The sequence below is a fragment of the Antechinus flavipes genome, chromosome 5, assembly GCF_016432865.1.
Source record: "Antechinus flavipes isolate AdamAnt ecotype Samford, QLD, Australia chromosome 5, AdamAnt_v2, whole genome shotgun sequence".
NCBI classification, from domain to species: domain Eukaryota; kingdom Metazoa; phylum Chordata; class Mammalia; order Dasyuromorphia; family Dasyuridae; genus Antechinus; species Antechinus flavipes.
In genome coordinates this window covers 197,754,645-197,770,712 of record NC_067402.1, presented here as the reverse complement: position 1 = coordinate 197,770,712, position 16,068 = coordinate 197,754,645, and the positions used below count along the sequence as shown (strand labels likewise).

The 16,068-nt window shown below is 43.1% G+C and overlaps 2 protein-coding genes across 2 annotated transcripts in view; one reads left to right on the top strand and one right to left on the bottom strand.

Annotated features, from left to right (window-relative positions):
* Positions 1–8,935, bottom strand: part of LRTM2 (leucine rich repeats and transmembrane domains 2) — a 20,402-nt gene extending 11,467 nt beyond the window's left edge. Inside the window, exons 1-3 of the mRNA XM_052001083.1 lie at positions 8,568–8,935; positions 1,012–1,207; positions 22–167 (exon numbers count right to left, since the gene is read on the bottom strand). Of these exons, the coding sequence (XP_051857043.1) occupies positions 22–88 (67 nt within the window). The 5' untranslated portion in view covers positions 89–167; positions 1,012–1,207; positions 8,568–8,935. The remainder of the gene's footprint in view (positions 1–21; positions 168–1,011; positions 1,208–8,567) is intronic.
* The window catches only part of CACNA2D4 (calcium voltage-gated channel auxiliary subunit alpha2delta 4), a 160,362-nt gene that overhangs the window by 85,694 nt on the left and 58,600 nt on the right, over positions 1–16,068 (top strand). The window lies entirely within an intron of this gene.

Here is a 16,068-nt window from a genome sequence, read left to right as displayed (position 1 = left end):
CTAGTTAAGGACTATACTCACAGGAGATCTGTCTCCACCTCAGGGAAAGCTTGCTCTTCCACCACTGACCAATGCCCAGTGCCAGCATGATGCTGAGCCCTGAAGTTTCTCTTGGTTCCTGGTGTCTTTGGAGACAGGAGAGCCCTCGTTTGTCCTGCCTGTCAGTCCTGAAGGAGAGTGGAACAGAGAAGGGTATTTGAGTCATCTTTCAAGCACTAATGCTTGAGGGGTTAAGGAGAGGACCCTGGTGTCTTTTTACACTCCCCACTAATTCCTTATTTATTTGCTAGGTGGTGGGGACAGGGAACATAAGGAAGAAGTATCTAACCTCTCTCAAGTGTCTCAGAGGAGGCTGATCAAACACAATCTTTAGACCAGCCAAATGAAGTATTTCATTGATCAGGCTCTATTCAAAGAACCATTTATTAAATAGTTCTCAGTTCCAGGAGATAAAGAGGGGGAGAGGGAGTTGGGAGATTGCTGCCAGAAGGCATAGCACTGGGGATAGCATAAAGAATGATGGCTGAAGGTAGGAAAAAATATATGAAAACAAGAATGACTGTGTTTGATGCCATCAGAATCTCTAAGCCACTGTAAAATAGTGGGATTAAGAGTGGGGGTGGGGAAACTCTTCACTTACTGATGAAGTGCCCTGACTTTGTATTAAGGCTTTCTGAAATGCTTACAAGCACAAAGCCAGAGGGCAAGCAGTACGTGTGGCATTGTGCAATGGAGCAAGTCAGACAGACACAGAAACTAAGTCAGAGGCCCTTCAGAAACTCCCTACCCCCACTGCATCTCCTAAAGTCTCCCCTTGCTAACTAGCTCTCAATCTGAGGAATGGTTTACCAATAGACTATATTCTGGATTGTATGATGGATGCTTCAGGGTTTGGAACATTCCCATTTTAAAGGGGAAAAAAACAAATCTTTGTGATATCTAGGTACCATCCTCCCCCACTTCCTCACTCCCACCCCTCACATCTTTTCACGGCTGAAAAGTCCCTCCTACCATGTGCATTGAGGTGGCAGTAATCCAGCCCTGCCCAGGGCTTCAGCTGGAAAGGGGGGGGCAGAGGCGTGGCCCAGGGACAGCCTCTAGTTCCCCTTGTCGCTTTGGAGGTGAACTGGAATGTGCTGTCTTCCGCAAACAAATCTATAATAAGGTTCATCAGCTTAGGGGGTTCATGCTGCAGCAGCTGCACACTCTAGAGAGAGAGACACAAATACAGAAAAAGAATAAGTCTCAGGGCAAAGAGAGGGCTAAGAAATGGGGGAAGGGGAGGACAGGGTGGCAATATTTCCATTCCAGATAGGAAAAGGAGGAGAGAGAATATTTTTCTCAATTTTTCTAGAGTCAAAGCTGTTCCCTACCACTAGCCTCATCAATAATAGCTGAATAAGAGGGATAACAGGTGCCCCATTACTGTTGTCTCCCTTTCCCTCCCAGCTGTGTCCAAGAATGGCTGTCCTGCAAGGATATGGCAAGGATAAACAAGCACAGCTGACATGGTGTGTGTGTGTGTGTGTGTGTGTGTGTGTGTGTGTGAAGTTAGCTATAGGGAGGGAAGAATAGACCATACCAAAATTCTCCCACATCCCTTTTGTCCTCCCAAAATAAAAGACCAAGCTAAATTAAAATAACTTCATAATATCTACATAAATATAACTCTACTGTCTTTCTAATTAGTTCTCCCATCTCCCCTCCAAATCTCAGTAACAATAACTAATCAGAAAAGGAGCAGGTGGGCACTTACCCAAAGGGGTCCTATCTTTCCTGGTTGCCAGGTATATGCCTCCCTAGGCAATGGCTGGCTGCTGCTTCCCTTCTCTGGCTCCAGCTCCTGTTCCTTTTACTCCTCCTTCCAGCCCTATTTAATTCTCTACCCCTGAAGATCCAACAACAGAGTTAAGCTGACAGCCAAGGAGGTGGATCCAGTAGCCAGGAAGCTTAAGGCCTTATCTTAGAAATTCCTAGCATCTAGAAAGCCTGTCTCTCCCCCCAAGCATTAGGATCTCCCTGTAGCTCTTTCCCTCCCTCTGCTCTCCTCCCCTCTCTCCCTCTGCCAAGTTATATAGATAGCTCTGCTCCTTGGACCTCTAGTATAGCTGCCTTTACCATTCATATTGCTGACTTGCCTGCCACCAGTGGTTTGGTTGAGAAAAGTCTTAACTGGATAGGTTGGTTTTGTTCTAGACAGAGAGCCCTTGACTAGGACTGGAAAAGAGGAGCCTCCCAGCACTCAACCATCATCCCTTCTCTTATCTTTTTCCTTTTTTTCTTTTTTTTTTATCTCCTCTTATTTTTGCCCTCTCACCTCTGGGAGAGCAGTGGAAACCGTCTTCCAACATCTGTTCCCCTAAAAGGGAGCCTCGGTGACAATGAGATATCCTCCCCAAGTCTATGACCCTTGCTGTCCATATCCTGGCATGAGCTTCAGATGCTGAGCTCCATTCAGCACAGCCTGCTGCCTCATTCCAGTATCCACAGAACAGAAGATGTCGGGAGGTTTTTGAGCTTTTCAGCCTTCCCCTCCCACAGTCCGTATTTGGACTCCTAGAACAACATACCCTTTACAGGAAATGGTGATCTATGCTCTCTCTCTCTCTCACACACACACACACACACACACACACACACACGTGTACCACATACACATCAAGAACATTTTAATGCATGTATATGAGGAGAAGAAACAAGGTTCTTCAATACATGTACTTCATAGAGACAAACATCCATGCTTAGGTCACCTGTCAGATGCTGGTAGTGATCATAAACGCTATGATTTCTGCAGGAATTGTTGCCCCAAGGGCTCAAGGCATCTTGAGAACATTAACTTGAATCACTGTTATGGCTGACCACAGAAAAAGCTGATAAATTATCTACAGTCATATAGAAAGTTAAATTGAATCATATAATTTTTTTAACTACAAGATATATTAAAGAGTTCAACTCCCTCATTTTATACATGAGGAAATTGAGATTCCAGAGAGACCAAGTGGCAAACAGGATCACTAGCTGGCAACAGAAAGCAGGTATATTAACTTGCAGTTCATTGTTCTTTCCATTTCAAGAGAATGGAACTGGAAAGGAGTTCCAGGATATAGAGCTACAACTACATAACTTAGCTAACATATGCCCCCTTGCTTATAATCATTTACTGGAATCTGCAAAACCTGTGCAGAGTGGGGTGCACACATGGGCCTCCCCAGACACGTGTTTGCAGCTCTTCACATAAGCACGTGACACAAACATGCACCCACACAAAGCTACAGATACTCTCTCTCTCCCTTTCTCCCTTTCTCTTTCCCCACCCCTTTTTCTCTCTCCCCCCTCCCCAAGGCTTGTTAGCTAGTTTCTAACACCCACCCTTAGTTGACAACACTCAGACAGCAAAGAAAGGAGCTTCCCAGTTTTCTAAATTCTCACAGCAAGCAGGTGTCCAGAGCCAGATACAGCCCAGAGTTCAGTAAGGAGAGAATCAGCAAGCCACAGGCAAAGAAGGTCCCAAAAAAAACCCCACAGGTTGTCCCAAATCAGAGAAAATCTCTGAACTCAGACTGGAACTATTCTCATTCAACTTCCATTCCCACTTCCTGGCTTCAAGCTTAGGTCCAAGTAATAGAAGAATTGCTGTAGTAGGAAGGCACCCCTATTAAATAGATTTGGAATTATTCCCTCTTCCTGGTCTGTTCTAACCACCTGAGGAATTCCAAAACTTTAATTAGCCTCCCCCATGATCCTGGTGATGTACTATGGGTAAGGTGATGGGGAGGACTGAAAACCCAAAGCAGTTGAATCATTAAAAAGGCAGTCAATCATTAAAAGACATGCTACTAGAGTGTAATTCCTATTTACATTCCTCCCTCTTCTCTCCATTACACATATTGGGATGTGAAAACCCATATACAGTAGGCTAGATAAATCCCAGGATGCCAAACCATTAGACAGTATTTCAAAAACTGGCAGGTAGACTTTTCACCTTTCCTTCCTTTGGAAAGATGTGAAAACTACAAAATGCTTCCACAAGTCCCTGGGAAGATATCTGACATAGTCTAACTCATATACCTTGAGTGAACTAATATTAGACATCTAGGTTTATCCGGTGAGGAGAAATGGTAAAGGATTTAATTTAACATTCATCTCCAACTGGGATAATGCCAGAGGATAACACTATGTAAATGTCCCTTGGGGAGATATAGGAATAGAACCCAGAAATTCATGGCTCCCTAGATCACTGCTCACCCACATGCCTCCTGCCAGAGGACCCTCCCTGCCCCAATATTATACAGCCTCATTAGTAAAGGGGGTGACCTACATTGGGGAGGCCTGGAGAGCAGCTGCTGCAGCAGGCGCTGACCAGCTGCTGAAATAAATTAACAGTCTGAAGGGGAAATCCACAGCCAGGGTGGGGATTAGGGCACAGGAGAGGGCTACTGTTAGAAGTCTTTCCTCTCCATTCCTTTCAAATCCTTAAGCTCCAAGATGTTTTAACTATTTCCAGCCCTCAGGCATGTCAAAATAGCTAATTCTTTGTACCTGGATTCCAAGAACTATGAAAGATAGAGAAGGGCTATGACCCCAATATCAAGTCTGTCTACTTCAGATGGATTTTAAAGCACAAGGGCTGAGCGATTGAATCATTTCGAATCAATTCAACATTTACTTAACAACTACTATGTAAAAGATACTGTGCATATCCACTGGAGATATGCAGACAAAAATAAGATAATAATTCCTGCCCTCAAAGAACTTACATTCCATGGAAGAGATTCCACATATATCTAGACAAGAAACACAAAGTAATTTAAGGGAGAGAAGAGAATCAGGAAAAGTTTCACTTAGAAAAAAGCCCCTTAAAAATAAAGATTTTACTCTAACATATTTAACATGTATTGGTTAACCTGCCATCAGAGGGAGGGGATAGGGGGAAGGAGGGGAAAAGTTGGAACAAAAGGTTTTGCGAGGGTCAATGTTGAAAAATTACCCATGTAAATATCTTGTAAATTAAAAACTATAATAAAAAATAAAATAAAATAACGATTTTGAGGAGTGAAGGTGAGGAGGGAGAACATTCTAATTATGAGTGATAGCCCATGGGAAGGCACAGAGATGGAACTATTAAGTAGCTTTAGGCAGCTAAGTACCTTTCTCCAGCTATGGGTTGTGAAGCAACTTCAAAAATGCCTAGTACTACCTTAATGTGTCATGGCCTTGACATAGCCCCAGGGATGGAGCCTGCCAAGCCATTGAGAATGGCATGGATGAATGTACCATAGTCTTCCAAGGAGTATCCTGGGAGGGGAGGCAGGTTCATAGTCTCATTTTGTTCTTAAACTAACCTCCCTTGGGGAACCCAGAGCTTTGGGAAGAAGAAGAGTGAGAAACTACTAAGACTACAGTGAAAAATTCCCCTCCTCCTTCCAACCTCTCAGTGTTAGTGATGGTAATAATGAGTGTTTTCTAGAAAACATCCCTCTGTTTGAGGGTTGAAATGGGAGAGATCAAAGAGAAAGATAAGGAAGCTCATCAATGCTGGAGGGGCAGGCAAAGATAGAAAAGCCCTAAGACTGATGTGGCTAAAGAGGAGAAAATATAGAGAAGAGGGGGAAGGAGATGAGATCATAGAACTGGAAGGGACCTTAATGATCACAGGGACTGCCCTGGGGTGCACCAAAGAGAAGTGGGAACCAGTGAGGTGGCGGGGGAGGAGCAAGAGGAAGAGGAGACCAGACTGTGGAGCTCTAATGTAGCCGAGGTTAAGTAGACTAGAAAATTCTCTTCAGACCCAGAGGGATTTCAGGGAGGGGAAGAAAGAGGACCAGGAGACAGATTTGCTAGCAAAACATCCTGCCCCCAGCCCAGGCAGAGAGTAAGGATGGGGTACAATGTCTCATTCGTATACAGAAAGCAAAGATCACAAGAATGATTTGTTCTTGGTCTTCCCATCCCAATTTCTTCTTCCTCTGATTTAATTTCTTTCAGCCAGATTAGTCCTGAGGTTGAGACTAACTCACAGCCTTTCAGATCCTGTCTGAAGGAGGAAAACTAAGACTTTTCCTTTCCCCCCAACATCCAAACAATAGATAAAAGATCAAAGAATTTAGAATTTCATACAATTCTCAATTGACAGATGAGAAAACTGAGCCCTAAAGAAATGAGATTTCCCCATCTACTGATTCCCCCTTCCTCCCCAGTGCACTGATCTCTCTCTTCAGTCACACTGTTAACTGAGTTCTATCTCCCATTGGTGAGATATTTCCAGGTCAGGTGGAAGTCTCTGGGCCAAGACTAGAGGTTAGGGAGAGAACTAGGCTGATTAAGCAACAGGGGAATTTTTGATCCTCAGGGAAAATGGGACTCCACATCAATTTGGGGTGTCCTGAATCCAAGAGATGAGATTGATATGGCTTTCCCGGAGTTGAGCTCTGGCACTTATCAAGAACTAGCATCTATCACAGGCATCTTACCAAAGCACATCCAAAATCTCTTCCTCACCCTCACCTCAGAATATATCCCATTCTTCAGCAGTGGGAAAACTTTAAAAAATACATCTCTGTGACTTGGAAAGAAGAAGTAAATTCCTAAGTGGCACCTCCTTGAAACAATCACTTTCCACCCACCCTCAACTCCCTCTGACCTAAGCCTTGTCCCACACAAGCCAGTCCCAGCAAGAGTGAAGGGGAAAGTACCCCTGAGTCACTCAGTGCTGATGGGGAGCAGCTCTGTTATGAATGAACTCCATGTGTTCATTAAGGCAGCTTAGACACTACTCCCACTCACTCACTACCTGAGTCCTATGTTCAGGAGGGAGGAACTAAGGCTGCAATTGGAAAGATCTTCATCTAAGGTAGATGAAAGGTCAGCAAGAAAAGAAAATTTCCTCCAGTGACTCCCTTCCTTACTCCTGAAATATCATCCTACTGATGTCAGGTGAAAAGACAACTGATTGCATTTACCCCTTCCTTCCTGACCACACTCAACCATCATCCATATCCTGATCCCCAAACCCTGCTTATTTACATGGAACCACAGCTGAGGAGATGGGATGAGGGGTTTCCTCATTCTGAGCCCCAGAATGAGTTCCCAGCCAAATTTCAAGAGAAGCCAACTCTGCTGCTTGAGAAAACCCTATTTCTCCACCCCCATCCCCAGCTTTCTTGGCTTCTCTCATTTGGCAGCTCTAGAGAACTCCCTGCCAAATGGAGGACCCAGGCCCTCTGTGGTGTAGCAGAATTTGAGGCAGAAGCTGCTACTGAGTTTCTCTGCCAGATAGACTTCTCCCACCTAATCTTTATTTCTCTACACCTATAACTCTCTCACACACACAACCCTCTACCTTTCCTCTTTGCTTCTCAGAGAAGTACATGATCAGAGACACTCAGACATTGTCCAATGAACTGTGCCAGAAGAATGTTATCGCTAAAACAAAATCATTTCAGGGAGAATGAGGTCTCAAGGACCAGCTGGAACAAAACCCAACCTCAAGTCAAGGGGAAAGTGGGACATCTGAACCAGAGAGGTCAGTGGTGGCCCACACTCTGTTCTGGGAAGGCCAAAAGAGCCAAGAAATATTGGCAGAGACCATCTCCTGGCATCGGTCTTCCAATACTTCTTGGTCTTCTGGGACATAGACTTGGGCATAGACTTTACTTCACCCACCCAGATGAATGCACTGAGTTGTTTTCACAGCCTAAAGGTAGGCTGGCTCCTAGATGAAAAGTCTCTTAGGGATATTATGTGCCCCTTTGAACATATTCCTATATACATCCCTCATATCTCCCTCTCCTGGTGGGCTAAGAGTTGAGAGCAGAGAGCCTTGATTCAGTTTCCTGGATCCCTTTATAGTCATGCCCTATCTATTTGAGGCTTTTCCAATGGCATGGCCATATGGGTCATGTCTTGCCAGGGGAGGATTCCTCCTGCTTCCAGAGCCCAAAGTCATGCCACTTAGAAATTAAAGACCCATATCCAGTACAGCCTCCAGAGACCATTAGAGTTCTATATCTTATCTCCCTACCTTGAACTTAATTCTATTCCTCACCTGTCCCCTCCCCCCATCCTGACCCCAAGTCTCTCCCTGTTCCCTCAGTGTTCTCATCATCAATCTTATTACCCCATAGCCCCCCACCTCCACATCCATCTCAATAGCATGAGGGTCCTCAAGGCTCATCTGCGCTAGAACCCAGTGTGCTGTCTGTGACAGCTCTTGGCCGTCTCTCTGTGCTGCAGAGACTAGTTTCTATGCCTTCCAGGGCATTGCTGCCATCTCCCCTCCTCTCCCCCCCTCTTCACCTCCCACAGCTGCCACTGCCACCACAAACATGCATTCTCATACCTGTGGTGCCCATTCCCATTTCCCCTCCCATAAGTAACTAGCCTCTCTCTGCCCTCTGGGCATCCAGTGGCCTTGGGCTTCACCGGTCCCAGCAGGTGTCCAAGGGCAGGGAGGAACCGCAAGAGACAGAAGCCTTAGAGTAGGGATTTAAAAAAAAGAAGAAGAAGAACGGGTCATCCCCACCCCTCACCCCACCGTCAGCCTTCTCCACCGCTTCCCCAATACTTACGGTGCTTCGTCCAACTGGTCTGCAGTCTCCTCAGATCCGGCAGCTAAACCTTCCAGGGAAACCTTGCCGGGATCCCTGGAAAAATCCGAGCCGAGTCAGACTTGATCCCGGGGTCTTCTCCGACCCGGCAGCCTCAGTCGGCACCCTTGCCACAGGACCAGGACACTGGCACACAGCACGCAGCACGGGCAGGCGGAATGACGGGTTTTCAGCATGCAAGGGGGATGGGGCTCCTGGGTCAATAACAAACCGAGAGAGGGAGAGGGAGAGAACGCGTGTGCTCAAGCGAAAGAGCCGGGGCAATGGAGTGACAGCTGGGGGTACATCTGTGATGACAGCAACAGCAGCACACACAGGCAGGCACAGACACGCGCATGCACACACACACACACACACACACACACACACTCACACCGAGGCATCCAAGGGCTGAGGATGCATCCAAGTCTCACCCCCAAAGCGTCCACATTTCCCATAAGCTTTGATATATCTAATTATCTCCAAACCCCTAGAAGAAAGGAGCAGTTACACCTTTCATCTTGTTTCCCCTCCCCTCTCCATGCTCCTCCACCCCCTTCATCTCTTTTTTTCCTCCTGCTCTCCTAATCCCTCCACCCTGTTCCTTTGGAAGAAAGGTGACCAAGCCACAAAAAACAGACCCAAAGGGCTGACTTTAGTCCACATTAAGACTTGGTTGGGGAGGAGTGGTTTCAGAGACATGCAGGAGGGAGGAAAAGCCTGAATCCAGCATTTATTTTTTTCTCTTGGACAAAGCAAGATCATCTTCCCACAGTGTCTTAATTAGGATAAGCCACAGAAAGATAAGGGGAGGAGATAAAGGAAGGGACATAGACCTGTGGCCAAAGACAGAGGGCCTCCAGAAGCCAACAGACAAAGGCTATGGGACATACGTAGATCCAGCTACTCCAAAATGTGCCCACCTTAGAGGATCATGGATTGAAAGCTGGAAGGCACTATAGAAATCATCAAGCCCAACCCATTTCTTTCACATTTGAGGAAATGGAGGCTTGGAAGAGTTAAGGGACTTTTTCCAAGGTCACACACCCGTAGAAAGTGTCAGAGACAGAATTCAAATTCAAGCCTTCTGATCTCAAATACAAGGCTCTTTCCAGTGCACCACACTTCCAGGTTCTGAACTTTGTGGCTATTAATGATGATTGGGCAGAAGGACAACTGAGTTACAATCTGCTTCTCATACATGAGTCCACTAAGAAGTTCCAGAAATGGTGGTTTGCCTCCACCTGTAAACAAGCTGTATGGTGAAGGGAGAAAGGAAATACTTTGATCCAAGAATCTTAATTATCATGACACAGGCATGGGAAATTTGGAAATGAAAAGATTAAAGTATAGTATTCCAAAGTCAAAACAAATCAGTGAATAAACCAAAAATACAACTCCAGAGTTCAGCTTCCTATTCTAGGGCATCGATCCTGAAGGGATGCCTTTCTTCTTTTTAATATAATCAGTGCTAAATAGTGGTGTCACTGAGTCTCTCTCCTTCTACAGTTTTCCATATCTCCTAACTTTTATCTTCTACAGCATGGAGTCAGGAAGCCCTGAGTTCAAATCTTGCATCAGACATTTACTAAGTCAGTGACTCTTGATAATGCAATCTCTTTCCTTGTTAATAAATAGACATAATGAAGCATCTCCTTCACAGGATTGTTGTAAGGACTAAACGAAAGGATTCATTAGAATGCTTCTATAAATGTTAGGTATATTTAACTGGAGATGTCAGATGATAAACATTTATTGGGTGCTTGCTAACTATCTGCCGGGGGCAGCTAGATGAGAGTAGATACAGAGTTGAGGCTGGAGTCAGGAAGCCTCAGATACTTACTAGCTGTGTGACCCTGGGCCAATCACTTAACCCTGTTTCAGTTTCCCCATCTGTAAAATGAGCTGGAAAAGAAAATGATAACTATTCCAGCTTTTCTGCCAACAAAACCCCAAATGGGATCACAAAGAGAGGACATGACTGAAAAAATGACTTAAAAATGTGCCAGACGCCTGTGCATTGAGGATACAAGGAAAGACAAACATAGCTCCTTCTCTCTAGGAGCTCACAGTCTAATGGGTGAGACAACAGGCAAACAAATATGTACCAGAAAGCAATATTCAGGATAAATTGGAGGGAAAGCTCTAGCATTAAAGGGATCAGGCTTCTTGAAGAAGGTAGGATTTAGCTAAGTCTTCAAGGAAGCCAGGAAAGCCAGGAGGCAGAGATGAGGAGGGAGAATGCCAGGCTGGGGGACAGTCAGAGAAAATGTCGAGGTAGGACATCGAGTAGGGGAGAGTGAGTGTTGGGGAGAAGTGGGAAAAGTAAGGTATAAGAAGGCTGGAGCGGTAGGAAGCCAAACAAAGGATTTTACATTTGATCCTGGAGGTAACAGGAAACCACTAGAGTTTATTGAATAGGGCAGGTGACATTGTCAGAACTGCAATTAGGAAGATTAATTTGACAGCTGAGTGAAGGATGAATTGGAGGGGAGAGGTTTATGGCAGGGAGTTCAAACAACAATCTATTACAACCGTCCAGATGTGAAGAAAGAAGAGCCCAGATCAGGACAGTGACAATGTCAGAGGAGAGAAGGGGACATATATAGAAGATGTTTTGAGGGTAAAATCAATGGGACCTGGCAACAGATTGAATGGTGAGGGTGGAGGCGAGAGTGGGAGGGGTGGGAAGGAGTGAGAAAGAGGGAGGAGTCAAAGGTGACATCCAGGTTGTCAGCCTGGCAGATGATAAGGATGAAAATGCCTTAAAGAGTTATAAGGATATTCTAAAGGGGAAAGGAGTCTAGGGGAAAGATAATGAGTTCAGTTTTAGCCATGTCGAGTTCAAAATGTCTATGGGAAATTCAATTTGAGATGTCCAAAAAGCGGATGAAATGTGAGGTTAGGAGAGAAAGCAGAAAAGTACATAGATCTGAGAATCAACAGCAGAGATGATAATTGAATCAGTGGGAGCTGTTGAGGTCATCCAGTCAAATAGTATAGATGGAGAAGAGAAGGCCCAAAACAGAGCCCCGAGGCACCCTGTTAGCAGCTGTGACCTAGATAAAGATCCGGCCAATGAGACTGAGAAGGAGCAGTCAGACAGGTAGGAGGAGAACCAGGATAGATTAGTGTCACAAAAACCAAAGAGAAGAGAGGAACAAAGAGAAGAGAGTAATTAACAGTGTCAAAGGCTACAGAGAAGTCAAGAAGGATAAGGAAAGACCATTAAAGATCCTTGGTAACTGCAGAGAGAGCAATTTTGGTCAAATGAAGTTGAAAGCCATATTGCAGGGAGTTAAGAAACTAAAAAGAAAGGAAGTGGGAGTACCCATTATAGGCTGGATATTCTATTCTATTCTCTAGGAGAAAAGCCACAAAAGGGAAGAGAAGTATGGAACCATAGCTAGTGGGGATGGATGGATCAAGTAAGGGTTTATTTGGGGGGTTTTGAGGATGAGGAGGCATGAAAATGTTTATCGGTAACATGAACCAGCCAACACACAGGAAAGATGGAAAACAAGTGAGAGTAGGGAAAAATGAGGGGGAAACCCATGAGAGAGGGAAAAATCTGCCAGAGAAGATGGAATAAGAGAGGATAACTTGGAAATGCAGAAGAGTTAATGTTGGCAAGAAGGGCCACTTCCTCTTCAAAGTGGGAAACGGGGTGAAAGAGGAGATAGATTTTGAGTAAAGTGATATGCAGAGGAGGGAGAAAAAGGAAATCTTAGTGAATAGCCTCCATATTTGTAGTGAAATGTGAGGCACAGATCTTACCTGAGTGGGTAGGAGAAGGAAATGAGAACTGGGATGACTAATGCTCTCTTTAAACTGATATTCCACCATCCCATATCTCTATTGAATTATATCATTTGGTGGTTTATAACTCAGCTAGAGAAAGGAAGGATAGATAATGGAGTGATACAAGGAATTCCTTCTCAGCTTTCTTGGCATGTCTATCAGTCCTTTCTGAATCAATCATATGCCCTATATCTCTACCATCCTATGTCCCTGAGGAAAGCTTAAAGTTTCCTAAGTCATTGTCTTTGCTCAGGCTCTTCACAGAGTCTTTAAAATATTAGAACTCAGCTCAATATTCCCCTAAATATTCTCTTCTCTGAGTTAAATATTCCTCTATGCTCCAGTGAATTTCTAAATAGCATGATCTGGAGGCCTCTCTCTATCCTGGTTGTCCACTTCTGGACATGCTACAACTTATCAATGTCCTTTCTAAAATGTGGAATCCAGAATTAAACTCAATACCTTAAATATGATCTGATCAGGACAGAGTCCAGTGAGACTATATACCATGAAACTCTGTTCATGAATGAATGAACAGAGTTCATTCTCACCATGGTTTCCACTCTCTCCATCAATCAATACTTTCTCAGTTTATCATCCTAACCTTGGCTACACTCTCCTACCTTTCCAATCTTGACTCCTTGATGAATTGGTTCAGTGTAAACTATCTTGTACTCTGGAATTCTTCTTTCTTGTCCTATCAATGCTTCTCATACTTTGTCACACCCCAATTCTAGCTTATTCCCATCATTTGCCTCTTTTGCTTCTATTCATGTGCTTTTGGATGGAGCCAGAAGAAACTGTGCAACCCTATTGCCTGGGTCCACTATAAATTTGTTATTTAATCTCAAATGAGCCCTCACTATAGCAAGGCAATTCTTATATTTCCCCCTAACTGATCTTCTATATGCATTCCACACAGCAACTGTTCCAGTTGCTTCTCTTCTCTGCTTAAACTCCCACTGTACCACGTGCTCCTATCTTCTCATCTGGGGATTTTGCCTCATACTTTGCCAAAAAAAAGAGGCCATGTGATACAAGTCCTTCTCTTCCTCTCCTCATCTCACACCTTCGTAATAACATCCCCACTATTTCCTCCTTTATTCCAATCTCACAACAAGTGGCCCTTACTCCTTGCCAAGGTTAAACTCTCTACAAGTATGATTGATCTCATCCCTTCCTGTCTTTTTCAGTAGCTTATCTCCATTATTATTCCTTTTGTCTCCATATTTTCATCTCTCCCTTTCTTTCTATTAGATTCTACCCTAATGCCTAACAAACACACCCAATTCTCCCTCATCCTTAGGAGAGAAAAGCCCTTATCATCCTTGTCTAACATCCTGTCTCTTCTCTTTCTCAACTAAAGCCTAGAAAAAGTACCATCTTACTAAGTATCTTTCTTCCTCTTCTAGCCTCTCTATATAAATCTTCTGAAAACAGGTTTCTGACCTTATCATTCAATTGACATTTCTCTGTATAGTTATAAATGATTAACTGATAAACAGAATAGTCTTTTCTTGGTCTTTATCCTTCTTGACTACTCTGCTACAATTTCATTATTGATGACCTACTCCTTCTAGATATTCTTTCTTCTCCGCAGTTTCCTAACACTGTTCACTTTTGATTCTCTTCCTACCTGTCTAACCATTTCTCAGCCTCTGCTAGATTTTTATCTATGTCACATTAACCAAAGGTTCATATAACCCAAAATTCTCTCCTGGGCTATCTTCTCTTTTTTCTCTATATTCTTTGAGCTCTCATAGCACCCAAGAGTTTAATTTTAAATTCTATAAAGATGTTGTAAGTGTATATATTATATATGTATGTGTTTGTAATCTACTTTCTCTTCTGAGTTCCATTTACTTGCTAGACTTTTTAATTTAGAGATTACATAGTATTTAACATGCTGCTTGGTACATAGAAAGCATTTAATAAATTCTTGTTGGTAGATTGCTTATCTTCCCTGAGTTGTAGACAGTTGCCCCTCTCAAGTCAGTCTAAGATTACATTAATTATTTTAGCTGCCATAACACATTGTTGGCACATCGGATCTAGCAATTCACGGAAACTTTCACATCTAGTTCAGATGAACTCTTATCTAATCCTTCATCTTGTGCATGAAGATGATTCTTAAAATCCATTGTAATATTTATCACCATTAAATTTCATCTCATTAGATTCATCCCAACATTTTAACATTGAGATTGTTTTGGATCCAAAATTTATCATTCAACATAATAGTCATCTACAAATATGAAAAGTATTCTATCTATGCCTTTACCATGTCATTGACTTAAAAAAAATTCTGACAAATATGGAAATGTGTTTAAAAGGATTGTATTGTGTATAACATATATCAGATTGCTTGCTGTCTTAGAGAGAGGAGAAGTGAGAGAGGAAGAAAGAAAAAATTGGAACATAAAATCTTACCAAAATGAATGTTCAAAACTATCTTTTTATGTATTTAATATTGAATCATTAGCAATAAAATATCTCCAGACCTGACTGCAGATTCCCCTAAATAATAATTAAGTAATATTAGGAACAAATATGGGGTAAAGCAGCTCATTTATACCAATATCCTAGAGATTCAGCCATATAATTATCTCTGATTTTACCTAACTATGCTATTATTCAACCCATCTCTCCATCTTATCCACAAGAATAGCTCAAATGAGTCCTCACTATAGTAAGGTGATCCACCTATTTTCTCTATTTTTTGTTTGGCTTTGTCAAATGCCTTGCTAAAAGTTAAGTAAACTATACCTGAGTTGTCTTCCTTCTTTTCTTTCTCCTTTCCCTGCTCTTAAAATCCTTCCAAATTTCCCCTACCCAAATTTCAATCTTTGGCCTTCATATTTTCAAAACCCTCTTAAATCCTTTTTTTCATAGTTCTTCTTCTCCAGCTCCTTCTATCCTCTAAACAGAACACCTTCCTCATCTATCTTATTCTAAGACCTGATTCAAAAAATAACCTCTCTTAATCATTCTAGTCCAGAAGTGAGGACTAGTTCTCTCCCAGAGAACTTTGTGTAGCATGTTTAGCTTGGTATTTCAGTGCTATATATTTTTTATTCTCGTGCTAACTTAGAAGATCCTTGAAGTCAGGGACACCTTTATTTTTTTTCACAGCACCTAACACCGTGCCTTGAATGTGCATTTGATAAATGTTTACTAAGGGAATGAATGGATGAGTATTCATTCAATATATACTGTATTCTTAGCCCACAGACCTGAAAAGATATAAAAAGGCAGTCTCTGCCTATAAGGAGACTAGTTAGATGATAATATTGTTAAATTCCAAATCACTGAACTGGGGTATTCACAAGCAATGGCTGGGTGGACAGAGAGAAATGAAAGGGGGAGAAATAGAGTTGACTTCTCCTGGTGATCATCTCTGACAGAAGTCATTTCTCTGGGTGCAAGCCCAGCTGTGTTGTTTTGGCATCTTCAATGACAACAGAACAGAAAGGTGACAACCAGGACACAGAGCAAAGAAGCACATCTTGATAAGCAGTCTGCCGCCTCTGGTTTTATTGAGGCTTTTGTTAGGCTGTCAGAGAGTGGGATGAAATCTTCAGGAAAAGCTGCTTTAAATGAAGGAACTAGAACCATAAAGAGAGGCCGAAGAGTGAGGGCAGGCAGGGAACAAATGCCAGGAGCAGAGGAATAACCTGCGGAG